The following is a 15,498-nucleotide window of genomic DNA, read 5'->3' as shown; positions in this document are numbered from 1 at the left end:
CTTAAAATGACTACCAATGGGTTGATATTATGCTAAATCTAAATGGTTAACATGTAGATTTGGAGAAACAGTATAATTGATTATCAATTTAATGGCTTAAAATTAAAAGAACTATGAACATTCTCTTCTTATTCCCCATTAATAGTATCATGTATTAAAGTAATGTTGTTGACAACTCAAATTTTGTTAGGAACCTCTGGTCATGTGTCATATCATTTATGTCAGTTGAAGGACAACTAATGAGTGTGTGTGTGTGTGTGTCTTTTTGAAGTCTTTGTTGATCTGCTTCTTTTGAGGTTGCTGCTTCTTTTGTAAATGGTGAAAAAAGTAGTGATTTTGAATTGTTTAATATTCAAATTTTGGTTATATCCCATAATCATATAATATGCTTTTAAATCATGTTTTAGATTATGTTTTTGAAAACTCAAATTTTGTTAGGAAGGGGATAAGTGGAGAAACACTACTAATCCTCTTTAAAAAAAGGAAAAAATTTGAAAAGTCATTATTGAATTTTACATTGCTTAAGCTCTTTTGAAAAGTCTTTATTTGCTTGCCTCTTTTGAAGTTGTAGCCCTTTTCCTAACGGAGAAAAACGTAATGATTTTGAATTAATTGTTTAATTTCCAAACTTTGGCCATATGATCATAAAATTACATAATATGCTTTGTAACTTTACAATATGCATTAGACAAAATCTCTTTCTTCACTTTGAACCTATTGGGTGAAAAACCCGATGTGGATATTTTATTTGCCAAGGATTAAAAAAAAAAACTTGACAATATATAGGGTTGTTTCTCCATTAAACTCGAAGAGAAAAATTATCCATTAGCGATTTCAACCACGTAAATGAAATGATGAATTTTACTAGAATTTCATTTTTCCTCATCCTGAAAATGAATCAAGATGAAGTCGAGCACCAATCAAATTAAGCACAAACCAGTACGGTACGGTCAATGCATGTCGAGCACCAAGAAACGAAGTAATCTCCACATTTTCGGAGATTTTTTTTTTCAGCAAAATGGAAACTGGACAAGCATTTAGGAATAAACAATCACTACTTGACATCAGAGCTGGGTTACTCACACGGCAGCAGTTCTTTCTTTCCATGAGGATCCTCTGTTGTGAGGAGCTCATATTTCTCAATGGTAACAGAAAAATCACGAGGGTGATCCGCTGTGCCGGCCGGAGGCGAAGCAGTGAACACACCGAACATAATGCAGCAAGGTTGTGCCTTCCAAAGGGTAGCAAATCTAAAGCCCGAGGCTCGACCAATGTACCAAGGTTCACCGCCGCTCTCATCGGTTTTCTTCCTAAATAAACCATCCCTCTGAAGGGGTTTGCCGTATTATAAAAGTAGACCGTGTATTAAAGACCAGTATCATCATCTGACTCCTCGGTTAGACCTCCCAAAGCGTAAATCAGCAAGCCACAAGAACCAATAGCAACCCGTTGGTAGGCTGTGAATGGAGGGCGCTGCTCATTTAGTTTCTGACCACATAGATGACCCTCGTCATCTCTTTCATTCAGGTCTATGTACCAAAAGGTACCATGAGACTGGTTCTTGACAAGAAAATAGATGCCTGATTTGTCACCTTCTTCTTGCTCATTAGTCATTACAAACCCTTGCTTTCTTCCTCTCCACGCTCTCCGTCTCTGTGCCAAGGCTTTTCTGGTGCTGTTGCTTCTTCTTGCTGTCCAACTCCGTGTCCATGGTGCCAAAGATTTGGTGGTTCCTTCTAATTAGGGCGACGGGATTGAACAAACCCTATTTGGGGATCTTACTACAAGCTTTAAACACAAGTATATGTTGTAAAGATATGAAGCATATTATGTAAATTTCACTATATTTTTCTTCAATAAAAGTAAATGAATGAAGAGCTCAAAAGGAGCTTAATTGATGTAAAACTCAGAAAACTGCTCGTTTGTCTATTTAACTTGCATGAACTATAGGAAATATTTATCTGATATGTTAATATTGTTTATCTAAGTTCATCGACAAAAAAAAAAAGAAAAAAAGAAAAAGCTTTACCTCAATTTTCAGCTGCTTTTAAATTCCTGTCCATCCTTGGCCCTAACTACAGCGGCATGGTTGTCCCACGCTGTCCATCCTTGGCATGGTTGTAAAATTTGATGTCATTTCTATGACCCTCTCTGAGGTTTCCTTGGTGGCAGTTGCTCCCTCCAGATTTGCTACCCTTTGGGCCTCCCAACCATGTACTGTTAGGTTAGGTGTGTCAACTGCTTTGCCTTCCAGCACACATGTTTTGCCAGTTACCATTGTGGTATCGGAGAATCTTAAAACTAGAGGAGCACGAAGATTAATGTCTACGTTGAAATAGCTGTTGCAGTGTGACTTGCATGCTTTGATTCTTATATATCTTTCTTTTTCATGTTAACGGAATTCTTGACCTGCAAAGACCTCCCAATTGGAAATTCTTGAGATGTGATAAAAATATAACCGGGGAATCTTGAGTTTTCGGCTGGCACAACTTGCCGAAGAATGTGGCATTGACCTCAGTAGAATAGTTGCACTTAAGTGTTCGATATATCTCCGGAATGGTGGACTAGCACTGTAGCACCTTGCCGTCCAAAACACTTGATAAATTAGCACCATGATCAAGCATTTGAATGCACTGCTCTTGAGATAGTATAAGAATTTCATGGTGTTGTCCTGCAAGTGCGAGAGTAGCATCTTTGCTACATTAAGCGATGGGCATAAATACTAGTCACACAGATATTTTATCTGTCAAATTATGGTCAACAGAACTAGAAAGTATAGTTCCAAATTCACAAGTCAAACAACCAAAAATTCCAGCCAAACGGAGCAATCTCATTCAGATAACTGATGCGAACACGAGTTATTTGTAAAAACACTCCCCCAAAAAAAACACAAAAATAAGCAACTTATAGTCTCAAAAGTTTGTCAGCGATAACCACCAGAGCTAAATTCATCCGAACTTTTTTCTACCTAAAAAAAATAAAAAGTCAGATAATTGATCCGCTATCTACTACCTTGTGAAATAATTTATCCGTTTTTGGGATAATGCCTGCGTCTGCGATTTAAGAGACGCAAGATTGCCCACGAATCCTGCAAGACAACCTCTCTGCTCTTGTTGCAACTTGCAAGAGATACCATGCGTGCTTCAGAAAAGCACCTTAAGAAGCCGGTCCAGTATAATGGACATGGCCTACCCCATGTATCAAGCAATCTATCTGGCAGACCGTCTATATCCTCCTTGTAAGAAATTCTAGAATATAACTTACTTACAAGTGCAAATAGGACTAAACAACGCAATTGCTCTGTACTCAATTAAAAAAAAAAAATCATGCTTTAATTACACTGGCAGTATGTTCTCACATTAAGGGCGGTAAAGCAAGCTCCTAACCACATAAGGAGCAGCTTCAACCACAGCCTCTCCAAGTGCATACCGAGCAAAGACGAGCAAAGGAAGGCCACGATATCCAGATAGTTACCTGAAAAATGTACCACTTGTTTTTGCAGCGATAGAACTACATCCTACCAGTTTATATACAAATATGTAATTCCAAAAGCAGATGAATGTACACTAAGTTAGACCTGCCTCTTCCACCAAAAAAGTAGTTCAGGTACTCCCCTATATGGCAGCAGGAAAGACACTTCATCAGGCTGGTGACAACGATGCCACTGTCTCTTTCAATGAAGACCAACGCAGGTCACACTCAGTTCTCTTGTAACTGCTATGAAGAGCAATATTACTGAAATTTGTCCGTCCAGCTGCATCCTGCTATGTCTGATTGCCAACTAAACTTCCTCTACCACTAGAAGCTGATAACCTCTGCTGCCTGTTATGCCGCTCCCGAGTCTCCAGCATCGATCTTGGGATGTTACCAGAACAAAAACTAGGCGACAACTCTTCCTCCTTTTCTGGCTGTATATTGAGGTCTATTTGACCTTTAAATGGCAATGCAGAACACATCTCATCAGGGTTGTCAATACAACCCTCATCACTTACCACTTCCTCCTTTGGACTTTTGTTCACAAGGCCATTAGGCACTTGTTCAGGCAACTCTTGCATGTTAAGCATTTGGTCACTCGTTTCTGGAATTTTCTCTGTTAAATTTTTCTCCTTTTTCAACATCATGGTTTTATGACGACGCTTCAAGGATTTGCAGACAATGCAGTCACATGGTTGCTTATGTTTGGGTCCTTTTCCACTTGGCGGTTGAATGCAAACAATGCACGAACAACCAGCCTTATGGCGCGGGTGCTTTGTTGTTGCCTGGGATGCCTGAAAGGACCCTGATTTTTCCTGTATGGCTAGATTGGCAAGTGCATCAAGCCCTTCCAAAGCCTCAACTGAGTCAGGATCCTGCTTAGGAGCCCTTATCTTCTTAGAAGCAGCTGCAAAGGAGTAATATTATTTATTTGGAAATTAACAAATCATGACAACACTAGCACTCGTCTAGCAGACTAAGGCTCCTCAAGGGTGAAACAGACCTGGGGTTTTTGATGCAATGAGAAGAAGGAAACAAGAAAAAGTTCATACTTTTGCTAATAGCAGGTAATAGGTCCTGAAGCTTCTCCATGGATAATTCTTGAACCGTTGAACAGAGAGATCTGCAACAAAGTTGAAAGAATCAGTAAGATTCCAGGATAAGCTCACACACTGTACCATGGAGCTCTAGGCTAGTGTGCCAAATAAAGTGAGATACATTGCAACCTTTTCACATCAAACAGAGCAATGTCCTGCACCAGTTATAAGACAAAATATTCTAGCCTGAACTTAATAATCTATCAGGTCCAAAATCACAAATGGGTCATATACTTTTTAAAAAGCCAAAGATCTGATTTAAGAGGCAAGAATATTGAACTTGAAAGATGCAAGGACTGGGAAGGAGAATATTCTACAAGCCAGAGAAACCAATATTAGCAACAACTATCACCAGCTCACATCAAACTTGTCAAGAAACTAGCCTGTATAAACTCTGAGATTCTCTTGGTGATATAGACATGGTATTAATCCATATCCATAGGACTAAATAAACACAATAAAGTTCTATTAGGTCTATCACTCAATTAAGACAGGTTAATCTCAGCTGCCACATGCCTCCTTACTGAACTTGAGACCAATATTTTACCATGGATAAAGAGCATACTCAACTCCATTTCAGTTTTACAGGAGAGCTTCTGCAGTCACCGCAATAGTAAAAACACTTGGTTTTAAAACATAACTAGGTGTTATCAGAGTTATCCCAGAATCACTATTCTCTAAGAACCGCAAAAGAACAAGCAAATAGACACGTAACTACATATGATGGTGGGAGATCACAATGACAATCATTAATTAAGCAAAGCATCATATCATAGGCTGGAATGCATGTAATACAACAGGAGAAACAGCCACAAGCTGCTGCATCCAAACAGCCAATCCCTCAAAGCAGAAAGCATAGTTTTGGTTGTCCACCATACCTCTCAGGGTCCCACAAGTTCTGAGAACATGTCCACTTTGATGGAAGAAGAGCATCAGCTGGTATTTTGCGCCACTTAGAACATTCTTCACACTGAGCCCACTGAATCTTTTTGCTGCAAAATGAAATTTAAAAAAATGGGCATGTTACCCTGTATAAAATCATAGCAACAGAAGTCAAAAAAAAATTCCAGTTTTCCAAGAAGCACATAGAGAACCTACCCTTGATGATCAGTACCAGGAATAGTAGGTCTTCCAATAACTGGTGCGTCCTGCTGTAGAGAATGAAGTCAGAATGCAGAATTTCAAAATCCTTAAAAAGCTTGAGCCATTGTTAAGTTAACTTAGCAACTATCAGGAAGCATTGACAGATGACCAAAGAAGCAGAATCAATTTAGAGAACTTCTAGAAATTTGAGTATAATTTTCTTTAAAAATTTCATGCAGGACAATGATATCAGCAATTACAAAATATTCTGTTAAGAAATGTCAGCAACAACAATCAGTTCAATGAACTCATTCACGAATAAAGCAGCATTAACTAAAGCTACTAAATGCTCAAAAACCATGACATTAGACTCAAAAGTGCATCCTCAATGTACTACCCATTAATCTCTTTTTCCAGCCTACCATCTTCTTGGTATGCTTCTAGCACGTATGAGCTATATGGCGCAAAAAAGGGTGTGCTTTTTCATGAACTTACAGCATGACAAAATTCTACAATGTGCTTCCTCAAAAGAAACAGCTATATCAACATACACACACACAAAATAAGGCAGGTAACAGATGAAAATGGTTGCCTATCTAAAACTTTCAAAATAGAAAAGCAAATCAAGTAAAGCCAGCTTCAATGCTTAAGTACAAGAAAAATCTAAACAGACCAACTTGAATACCTCATACTCTTCAATTTCACAACCTTCTATAACAAAGACGCTAGGAGCCTTATTAGGAGGTGGGCGGAGCAATCCTTGAACTTGTTCCCAGGTGACTTTCAGCTCTAACATGTCCTCATTTTCAATCCTAAGGCGTTTACTTTTTAAACCCAAAGTGCTATTTTTTCGCTTACTACGGACTGCAGGCTTGGCTTCAACTACTTTGGCTACATGCACTCGTTTATCAAGTTCTGGCCAAGTACTTCCCGACTTTGCTGCAGCACGATTTAGTGATGGACAACTGGATGATGCTGAGTAGCCTTTCATACGAGAATTAGTTGATACTAGTTCACCAGGTTTTGTTATTTCACCAGCTTTGTTACTCTTAGGCGCAACATCCCCGTTTGAAGAATATCCTTGCCCAGCATTAGAAGCTTCATTTCCCTGTATATTGTAAAAAGGTCATAATATGTGACACTGTATTCTTAATGAAAGATCAATCTAGCGAAAAACAGAACCATAATAGTTAACAACTAAGACAAGTTCTGGTGTGAAATATTGCAGTCATGTGGAAAGTTCTACAATTTTAATATATTGCAAATCACAGTCTTATCCTCCCTGTCCACAACAATTATGTGATAAAAGGAATCCAATGCACCAGTTGTATGCTAATAGAATAATTAAGAAAGCTTTAATCTTATAGGCCAGGTTACTGATATGTGCCAACAAGAAACAGAAAACAAGCCAAGCCAGCACTGTGCATCTATCCTCAAAATAATGAATTAAGGATATCATAAACATGGAAAAGAGCACTATTTTGCATTTTGTAGTAAATTGACCAACCTGATCTGATGGAGCACATGAAGCCTTTCTGCAACCCATGACCAACTTTCCTTCTGGCTCTATTCTGCTGAATGTTACTGAATCATTTGATCACATATCATTAGTGTCTGGATATTTTAGCATACAAATACAAAAAAATGCAAATATCCTAATTCTGCACTCATGTTTTCTTTTTCTCCTCTTTCATTCCTCTCTTGGGTGGGTGGTGAGAGGTTTTGCGTTCTTTTTTCTTGTGAGTACAAGGGAGAAGGGTGGATTTGGTGGCAAAATGCAACAGTGGAAGAAAGAATCGCATTAAGTACATGCTTCGCTATACACAAAGATATAGTTCTCCAAATACTACATCCTATGAATTAATGCAAGAAAATGACAAAATATGCTCTCAGCACTTGATTCAACACTAATGAGAGAGGCACACCCTACATCTGTGCAATTAATAAAATAATCATGGGGAAAAAGTAAAGGTAGGAAAAAAGTTGAAAGAAAAAAGGATGGGAGAAGCTATTAGCATCAAATAGTTAATTATTATGAAAATACTATTGAAGTACAAAAATTTGTCGTCCATGTTCATGCTTTATGATAGTTGAAATAGAGGTAGTACGATACATTACAAGAAGCAGAATTATTAACCTTTCTCAGTCCCCCACTGTTCAAAAGCACCCATGCAACACCACTTAATATCCTTTCCAAATTGATACCAGTTGTAAGAGAATTGATACTTAATTAGAAGAAACTAAAATGACGGTTCTGACCAAACAATGCACGGCTACCGGAATATGATTCTAGAATCAGACAACAATAGATGTTTACCATGTGGTTGACCATTCCCATTCCCATTCCAGCCCACATGGAAAAAAAATGAAAAACCTTATTTAGCTCTCAGGTTCCATGATTAATCATAAGCAAAGAACTAAAAATCCACGTGGTATTAGGGAAATATTCAAGGATTTCAAAGTGCTGAACAATAATAATTACCTACATCACCAGCTTGCAATTGCATAGACTGTATACAAGGAGTTATCCCTTCTAGAACATACATTCTGCTATTGTTATTTGGCCAAAACCGAAACTGGAAAACCCATTCCTTCCCTTTCAAATCTTGTACTTTCAGTGGCAATCCCTCTGGCTGAGAAATTGGTGGAAAATAGGCCTACATCATAGTACATATGTTTCTCAGAAATGAATACAAGAAGGTAATATTTATACAGAAAATTCTAAGTAAGCCCCCATCTAACAAGTAATAAAGAACAGTAAGTAACACTTCCAGGCAGTAAAAAGTTTAAGTCATATACTTTCAAAACTTGGTGACATTGTTAGCTGACAGCAGTCAATGTTCAGTGTAGCACATCAGAAAATGAAGATTCAGCTAACAGCATTTACATACAACCCAAACATAGGCTACAGTGTACAGATGCCAATCTAGAAAACAATTAATTTACAATCAAAATGCCAAGAACATCCAATCTAGAAAACCAAAAGATCAGAAACACTTAAAAATTCGAAAGCTGAGCACCTAATAAGTACTTACCTCTGCACATTTTTTGGGAAGCACTAAGCGCCCTATCCGGCCAGCATCACTTGCACTTAGCATCTTCTCAAACAAAGGTGTAATTACCGAGTTTGAACTAGATGTAGTTAAGTCAAAACAAGATGCTTAACTGCCGTAGTCAGCTTGTCAACTCAAGCATCTAAAAATTATATGTGCATTAACAATTTCTGATAACTAAATGCTTCTTTGAGAAAGCTTATGCCATGTCTGCATAAAAGTAAAAGTTTCGACCCAACCATAAACCAAAAGCCAAAACTAAAGCAATGTCAAAGGTGTCACAAAAACTTATCAAGATTTTTCTATCATAAGGATACTCTCCAGATATCTGCTGCAACTCCTGGTCAGTTATTCGGGGCCAATAACGAGGAAGCAATTGACTCCGTGCTCGTACCTCTGGTCTGGCCCGTCCATTGCGTGGTTGACCCTCAGACGAATCTGCTGGGTTGTGACCACAAGGTCGTTTCTCAGATGGTGTTGGCTGGGTTGTCTGTTGAATAAGAGTGCCAGATACCTTAGTATGATTGTTGCTTCCATTTTCCAATGCAGGAGCTGTAGCTACACTGAAATCTGAAGTTGATGGGTACCCAGTTTGAGGGGAAGCATTCGAAAAGGGAAAAGATTGCTCCTTACCCATGGCTCCTGCAACAAAGAATTACATTGGTGGACATAATGTTAATTCCTTATATCTATGTACTATGTAATTCAAGTACATCTCTGAGCAGTGAAATCAATTACCAGAAGTGCCACTCCCAAATTCTGAAGAACAAATCCTCAGGCTCCCATTCATGAACCTTTCAAAAGATTCCTCCTTTTTTTTCTTCTCCAAAGAGGAAGATAATCTTTCATTAAGCTGGAGCCTATCAACCCCACCTGATACATCAAATTCAATTGGTGTGGGAACCCTTGGCTGCAACTCAGATTGGATAGCAGAACCATTGAACAAACTAGGAGCTTGACGCCAAGGCACTGGACCTGAACCGGCTATCGGACTCCAATTTTTGACAGATATATCTTTAATTCTTTCAGGCTGTAAAGGAAGGAACAATGAAGGCGGAGGCCAAGCTGGATTTGGCGTCTACAAGACAGATGACAAGAAAAAAAATGAGAACCGCAAAACAATATCTTAGAGAAAGGATACGAAAGAAATACTGATTATGGTTTAAACATTCAAGTCATGGATAGTACAGCATTACTGAATTTTCAAAATTATTAATTTAAACAAGTTTCTGAACTACATAATTAGAGGAAAATCAGACAAAACAAATCAGATGAAGAGGCTACTCTTTCATATGCTTAAACTTATGCAAGCTTAGAGATTCTAAGGTGTCAAAAGATATAGCAGAAACAGATACTAAAAAATAAATTATTGGCCAAAATATCATGCCAATTCAACTATTTTACTAGTTAACAATCACAAGTGCTTATTTCCGTGGATGAATTTTTATACAGGGGAGCTGTTTATGCTACTAACCTCATTACACCTGTCTAAAGATAGCAATGTTCAAGTTTTGACTTGGTAAACTGGTAGTACATAGACACTCAATAAGCATAATACAAGTGTCTAAATCATAGTTATGTTCAAGTCATAAATTGGTAAAAGGATGGTGAAATAATTAGCTCATTAAATCTCTCTAAAACATAGACAATAAATCCTATTTTTAGGATTTCCATCATTAAATCTAAGCTGTCTATGCCCTTATCAAACGGTTGCCACCAAGACTTCCTAATGCTTAAAAGAGTGCAAAGGAAGCTATGGGAAGCAATAGATGATAGACAAGCAAATGTGAAATTCAGAAACCATCAAATGGAACAAATGACTCTTACCAAGATGAAACTTTTCCGCGCACAGGTTATACACTCAATTCCACCAGCATCCAGTAGGACAAACATATGGAAAGAGACAATACATCCACAATGTATTTGCTGCATTTGATAATTTAAAGATTTAGAACCCCATTGAAGAAAAAGGATGGAGCTTTCAAATTTGAAAACCAACAAAGTCATCATTAGTGCAGCACAGATCAACAAAAGTTACTTAGCCACAGGGTCCTGTGGTTGTTTCCCTGAACCTAAATTCAAATCCTGGAAAACCAATGAATATCTGGCTTACCTTCCCACAAGATTCACAACATCTCCAACCAGAAGCATCAAGATGAAAAGATTCACAGAATTTTCCATCCTCATAAGCAGAACTACAATCAAATATAAGTCTTGTCAGGTTCAGGGTATCTATAGAGACAACTTTAAAGAAATATGAAGGGATTATTGAGAGAAATAACTGAAGCACAGAAAGTATTCAAGAATAGTTTCTGAGATGCACGATTGAAGAATATAAAGTCCCTTATACATTCAGAGTGACATTGGTTTTAAATTTTCGCTTATACATTCAGAGTGACATTGGTTTTAAATTTTCGCTTATACATTCAGAGTGACATTGGTTTTAAATTTTCTTCATAGGTGGGAAGTCCATGAATTCAGATATGTGCCGCCTTAAGAGCATCTGCACTCGTGCATGCAACCACCATAACGCAGACCAAGCCGACATATAGCGCCATTACCCATACAAATGTTATTTGTGCACCCAAAGAAGCTTCTTGCACACCTTACTATGTATTTGGCCTACTGTACATGTTTGTCAAAGAATCAGCAAAATACCCTTCAAAAAGCTGTACCCATTAATTAAGAAATGTGTCCAACAAAAGCTCCAGAATCAGTAGACCTGAGGTATGATTCTTTACGCCCACATATAGAAAAATGTAATATATCATGCAACCATTTTAGCACCTCATATTTTAGAAAGGAAATGTTAATTTCCTTCCCTTCCAGAGCCCAACCCTTATTTTTCCTCAACGTTTACTCTATAAAAAAAAAAAAGACAGGCATACTTCGATATCTGTTTGCCCCCCTTTTCCAGACATATACATTTAAATTAACCAACAACTAAACAAGAGGACAGCAAGTCTCATAATGACAAGAACACATGACCATGGAATAATAATAAGTAGCTTGTACTGTCAACACAGTTTTCACCCCCAAAGAAACAAGTAAAAAACCATAAAACCATGTCTACTAGAATTGAATGAAGGTAGAGATAGTTTTCACCCACACATACAAGTCCCATAGTAGCAAGAATACACGAAACCTGACCTAGTCCCTTGGGGTTAAATGACGGAAGGCATCCTAACTGCCTTATTCCCTCATTTTGGAATTTTTCTTCACTAGATTTTTAAGTAATTTATCTTCAGGACTCCTAAAGAATCAGATACCAACAGAGGCGAGAAAAGGAAAAGAGCAAGATAGAAACTTTATACTAACAAGAAATTTCAGAAAAACAATTCAAAACCAAAAAGGGGCAACCAACATAGTTAAATTCGTTTACTTAGAAGCACACTAACTTTTAATTTTTTTCCCCATTTCTGGAATTCAGGTAATAACAGCGTTTGAACAATGACCTCTTGCCTCGATAGTAACATAAACTGTACAACGGTTTTTTACCGAACAAATATATCACAACCTGAACTCTCATAGAACATGCTACTAAGAGGCATATTCTATAAAAAATCTGATCTTTCCAAACACAACAGTCATGCCCAATAAGTCAAAGCTCAAGTAAGCACCAGAAACACCACTCACTATTTTCCAGGAAAAAATTAAAAATAAGGAAATGTAACAGAGAAATGAAATTCAACAGCAGCATTTGTCAGACTCTAGTTCTGCTTAGCATTCCCAAAGATACGATTTTGACAGCAAAAAAACTACTAAAATAAACCCAAAACACAAGACATGAAATCAAAACTTAGTACACAAGTAAAATGGGGGTCATAAAATAACGCAAAACTTCTAAATCCGCAACGGTAATTAAAAGAAATAAATTGGCTTACGCGCAACGATCACAAAGGTCAGCAAACTCGCCGGTCCGGCGACGCCAACCTTTCCTCGGCCTCTCTAGAGTTTCCTTGCAGTTGGAATTGAAGCAAAATTTCGCCAGCGACGCCGTCGAAGCCGCCGCCGACGCGGCCATAGTTTCCTAATAAACCTTTAACAAACCCCGCCTCCGCCGCCGCATAAAAACCCTAACAATAAATTACCAAAACCTAAACGACAAAGAAAAAGAGGAAAAAAAAAGATTTATCGAGGAAAACGTGTTCCGTCGATTGAGTCGTGCAAGTCGAAACATGAAACTTTCGTGGTAGATAAGGTGAAGCGTGAAAAACGTAAAAAAGCGTAAAAATCCTATGTGAACTTAAAAACTCTATAGAAAGAGAGAGAAAGTGAAGGAGGTGAAAGGCGACGATTTGATTTGATTACGGGTTGGGTTTTCCTCAGCAGAGGGTTTTAGGATTGAGAGAGAGAGAGAGAGAAGAGTGTTGTTTTGTTACGCAGTGGGGAAAGGAGTGTGTGTGTGTGTGTGTGGGAGTGGGTGTGGGCGCGTGAGCATGAGATCAGATACGTGTTACATGTAGTAGTATGGCTTAAAGAGCACGTTGATGAATAGGGAAGAAGGGGTTAATTTTAGTCTTGGAGCTGACGGCGTCGTTTTTTGGCGATGACTTGAGTTTGAGTTTTGGTCGACCTCGGCGACGCTGTCATTGGGCGAATTCTCCAACCTTATCTGAATGCGATTTCTTTTCTGTGTACACTGAATCTCGCGCACTCTTGTGTGTGTCGAGATTATTTGATACAATTATTTAAAATAATTAGTATAATTTTTTTATAATGTATATGAGATAAAAAATAATAAAAATTTTATTTAGGATGCAAAAAAATATTTTATAAATAACTAGACTATGCAATTTATTACTAGACCCATTGGAGTGAAATGTGAAATTTTGTCTTAGGTGCTGGTACAACTCTTTTTTTTCAAACCCCTTTTGGAATCAACCACCGCACACCTACGTACCTATTAATACAAGAAGGTATGGAAGTTAACGGTAGCATTCCTATCTTTTGAAACGTGACATAACTCTCATTTGAGAAAGTTATAATTTTCTTCCATTTTCTATTTCTCCATTTATGGTTTAACACAAAAGATCTACTATAGGGGTTAAGACGAGATTTTCATTGGAAGTCATTTTGTTTAATCACATAAACTTTTATTGTTTTTATATGTTATGTATGACCAAGTTTTACAAATTAATGAAAAACTTTTAATCTTTGGATATTGATTAATTATGTTTGATTGGTAGCGAACCAGCTCTTAGATTTAAATGCTCTTTTATGTAATCGATTAAACTCTCTCAGAGTTGCACAGGAAAATTAGAAGGGGGGAGGCTGAGGTGACAGGAGAGAGGGGGAGGGAGGAAGAAGGAAGGAAAGGGGGAGAGAAGAGAAGGGACAGGGAAGAAGGAGAGAAAGAAAGAGAAAAGCAAAAAAAAAAATAAAAATAGAGTTTTGCTGATGCCAGTTGCCGCGGAGGTGCTGATGTCATCGGTCGGCTGTAGGAGGGAGTAAAGAGGAAAATCAATGGTAGGGTGGGAGAGGAGGGGAGAAAAGGAAACTAAAAAAGAAAAAAAAAAGAATTTTTCTATAAATTCTACTTTAAAATTCAGACAAACACTCAAGAAACCTAATAGCAAAATAGGGTCCAAATTTTACATTAGTGTTATTGTAAATTTGTATTTGAAATACTAGTTTTTCTAAAAATGAAATACATAGGTTAGATTCCAAACAAGATTAGACATAACCGACAACAACAATAATCAGCTGCAGAAGAAACTTATAGCCACCTGCAAACGACAATAGCTTGGAGAAATAAACGACCATGATCTATTCTTTAATTATACTCAGGTTGCCCGGCTGGATTGTAAAAGACAATGGAGGACAAGAATCAATTAATTAATAAGTTCTTCTCATTAGTAATTTACTTTTCCAAAGGATTGACAAACATAAGATTGGAGAATTTATGTACACAAAGATCCGTACACTGTGTAGCATAAGAAAAATCAAATAATCCAATATATCGAAGCATAATAAGTCTTACTAATTTACTCTAACAATATACAGTGATCCATCAATGAGGGGATGTTTAGGTCAACAACGCTGAAGCTTAATTCTAACACTAATTAAGGAGTCAATCATGTGAACAGAAAAGCTTAACTTAGTTAACTAGCGCTCGTAAAGCTTTAGCAACAAAAATGAAGAAAGAACTTTTCTATGCAGACTAGGGGTGTGCATCGAATTCGATTTCGGCAAATTGAAACTTTGAATTCAGAATTTTCAGAAATTTGGATAATTGAAGTTTCGACTGATTTTAATTTCGAATTCACAAATTTTGATTTCAATTTCGTTTCGATTTCATTTCAGAATTCGGTAAACTACCGTATTCACCAAATTCGACTGGCTAAATTAGATGCTAATTTTTGTTTCCGTACAAAAAACTTAATTAGACTCACTATTATAGTACTATAATTCACAAATTATGTATTAATATCAATATATATATATATGCATATTTATTTATATATACAAATTTGAATTCAAAATAGGAATCAGATTTACCGTTTTTGAATTATGAATTCGAAATCGAAATCGAAATTTGGTAAAACATGATCCCAATTTTGAATCTAATTCGTACCATTCGAAAACACGAAAATTCCAATTTCCATTTTTATCTACTTCGAAGTTCTGAATTAATATTGAAATGGATCAGTAAATCGATTTTTTCCGAAATTGCACATTCCTAATGTAGACAAAAATGGAGAAGGCGGCCAAGCAAGAAAGAGTCACTTGTAGTGTACCATTAAATCATGCTTTTGATTGCCGCTTGGTCCGGCTTAGCCGTCGTCCAA

The 15,498-nt window shown here is 37.3% G+C and overlaps 1 protein-coding gene across 2 annotated transcripts; it reads right to left on the bottom strand.

Moving 5' to 3' along the window:
- Positions 1–3,283: 3,283 nt before the first annotated feature.
- LOC113761213 (B3 domain-containing protein Os07g0563300) lies at positions 3,284–13,140 on the bottom strand. Of its 2 annotated transcripts, none has more exons than XM_027304084.1 (13): positions 12,592–13,140; positions 10,821–10,902; positions 10,535–10,633; positions 9,446–9,785; positions 9,025–9,349; positions 8,690–8,786; positions 8,137–8,311; positions 7,162–7,238; positions 6,340–6,762; positions 5,670–5,722; positions 5,450–5,563; positions 4,527–4,597; positions 3,284–4,381 (listed from the first exon to the last, which is right to left on the bottom strand). In XM_027304084.1, the coding sequence occupies exons 1-13, from the start codon at positions 12,729–12,731 to the stop codon at positions 3,765–3,767; spliced, it is 2,613 nt and encodes an 870-aa protein (XP_027159885.1). In that variant the 5' UTR covers positions 12,732–13,140; the 3' UTR covers positions 3,284–3,764. The 2 variants fall into 2 exon arrangements, with proteins under 2 accessions (XP_027159885.1, XP_027159886.1); XM_027304085.1 differs by having other exon boundaries at positions 5,670–5,719.
- Positions 13,141–15,498: the final 2,358 nt, after the last annotated feature.

This window comes from Coffea eugenioides, chromosome 2, assembly GCF_003713205.1.
Source record: "Coffea eugenioides isolate CCC68of chromosome 2, Ceug_1.0, whole genome shotgun sequence".
Taxonomy (NCBI): Eukaryota; Viridiplantae; Streptophyta; class Magnoliopsida; order Gentianales; family Rubiaceae; genus Coffea; species Coffea eugenioides.
Note: the sequence above shows the minus strand (reverse complement) of the source record. Positions and strands in the feature narration are given on the sequence as shown.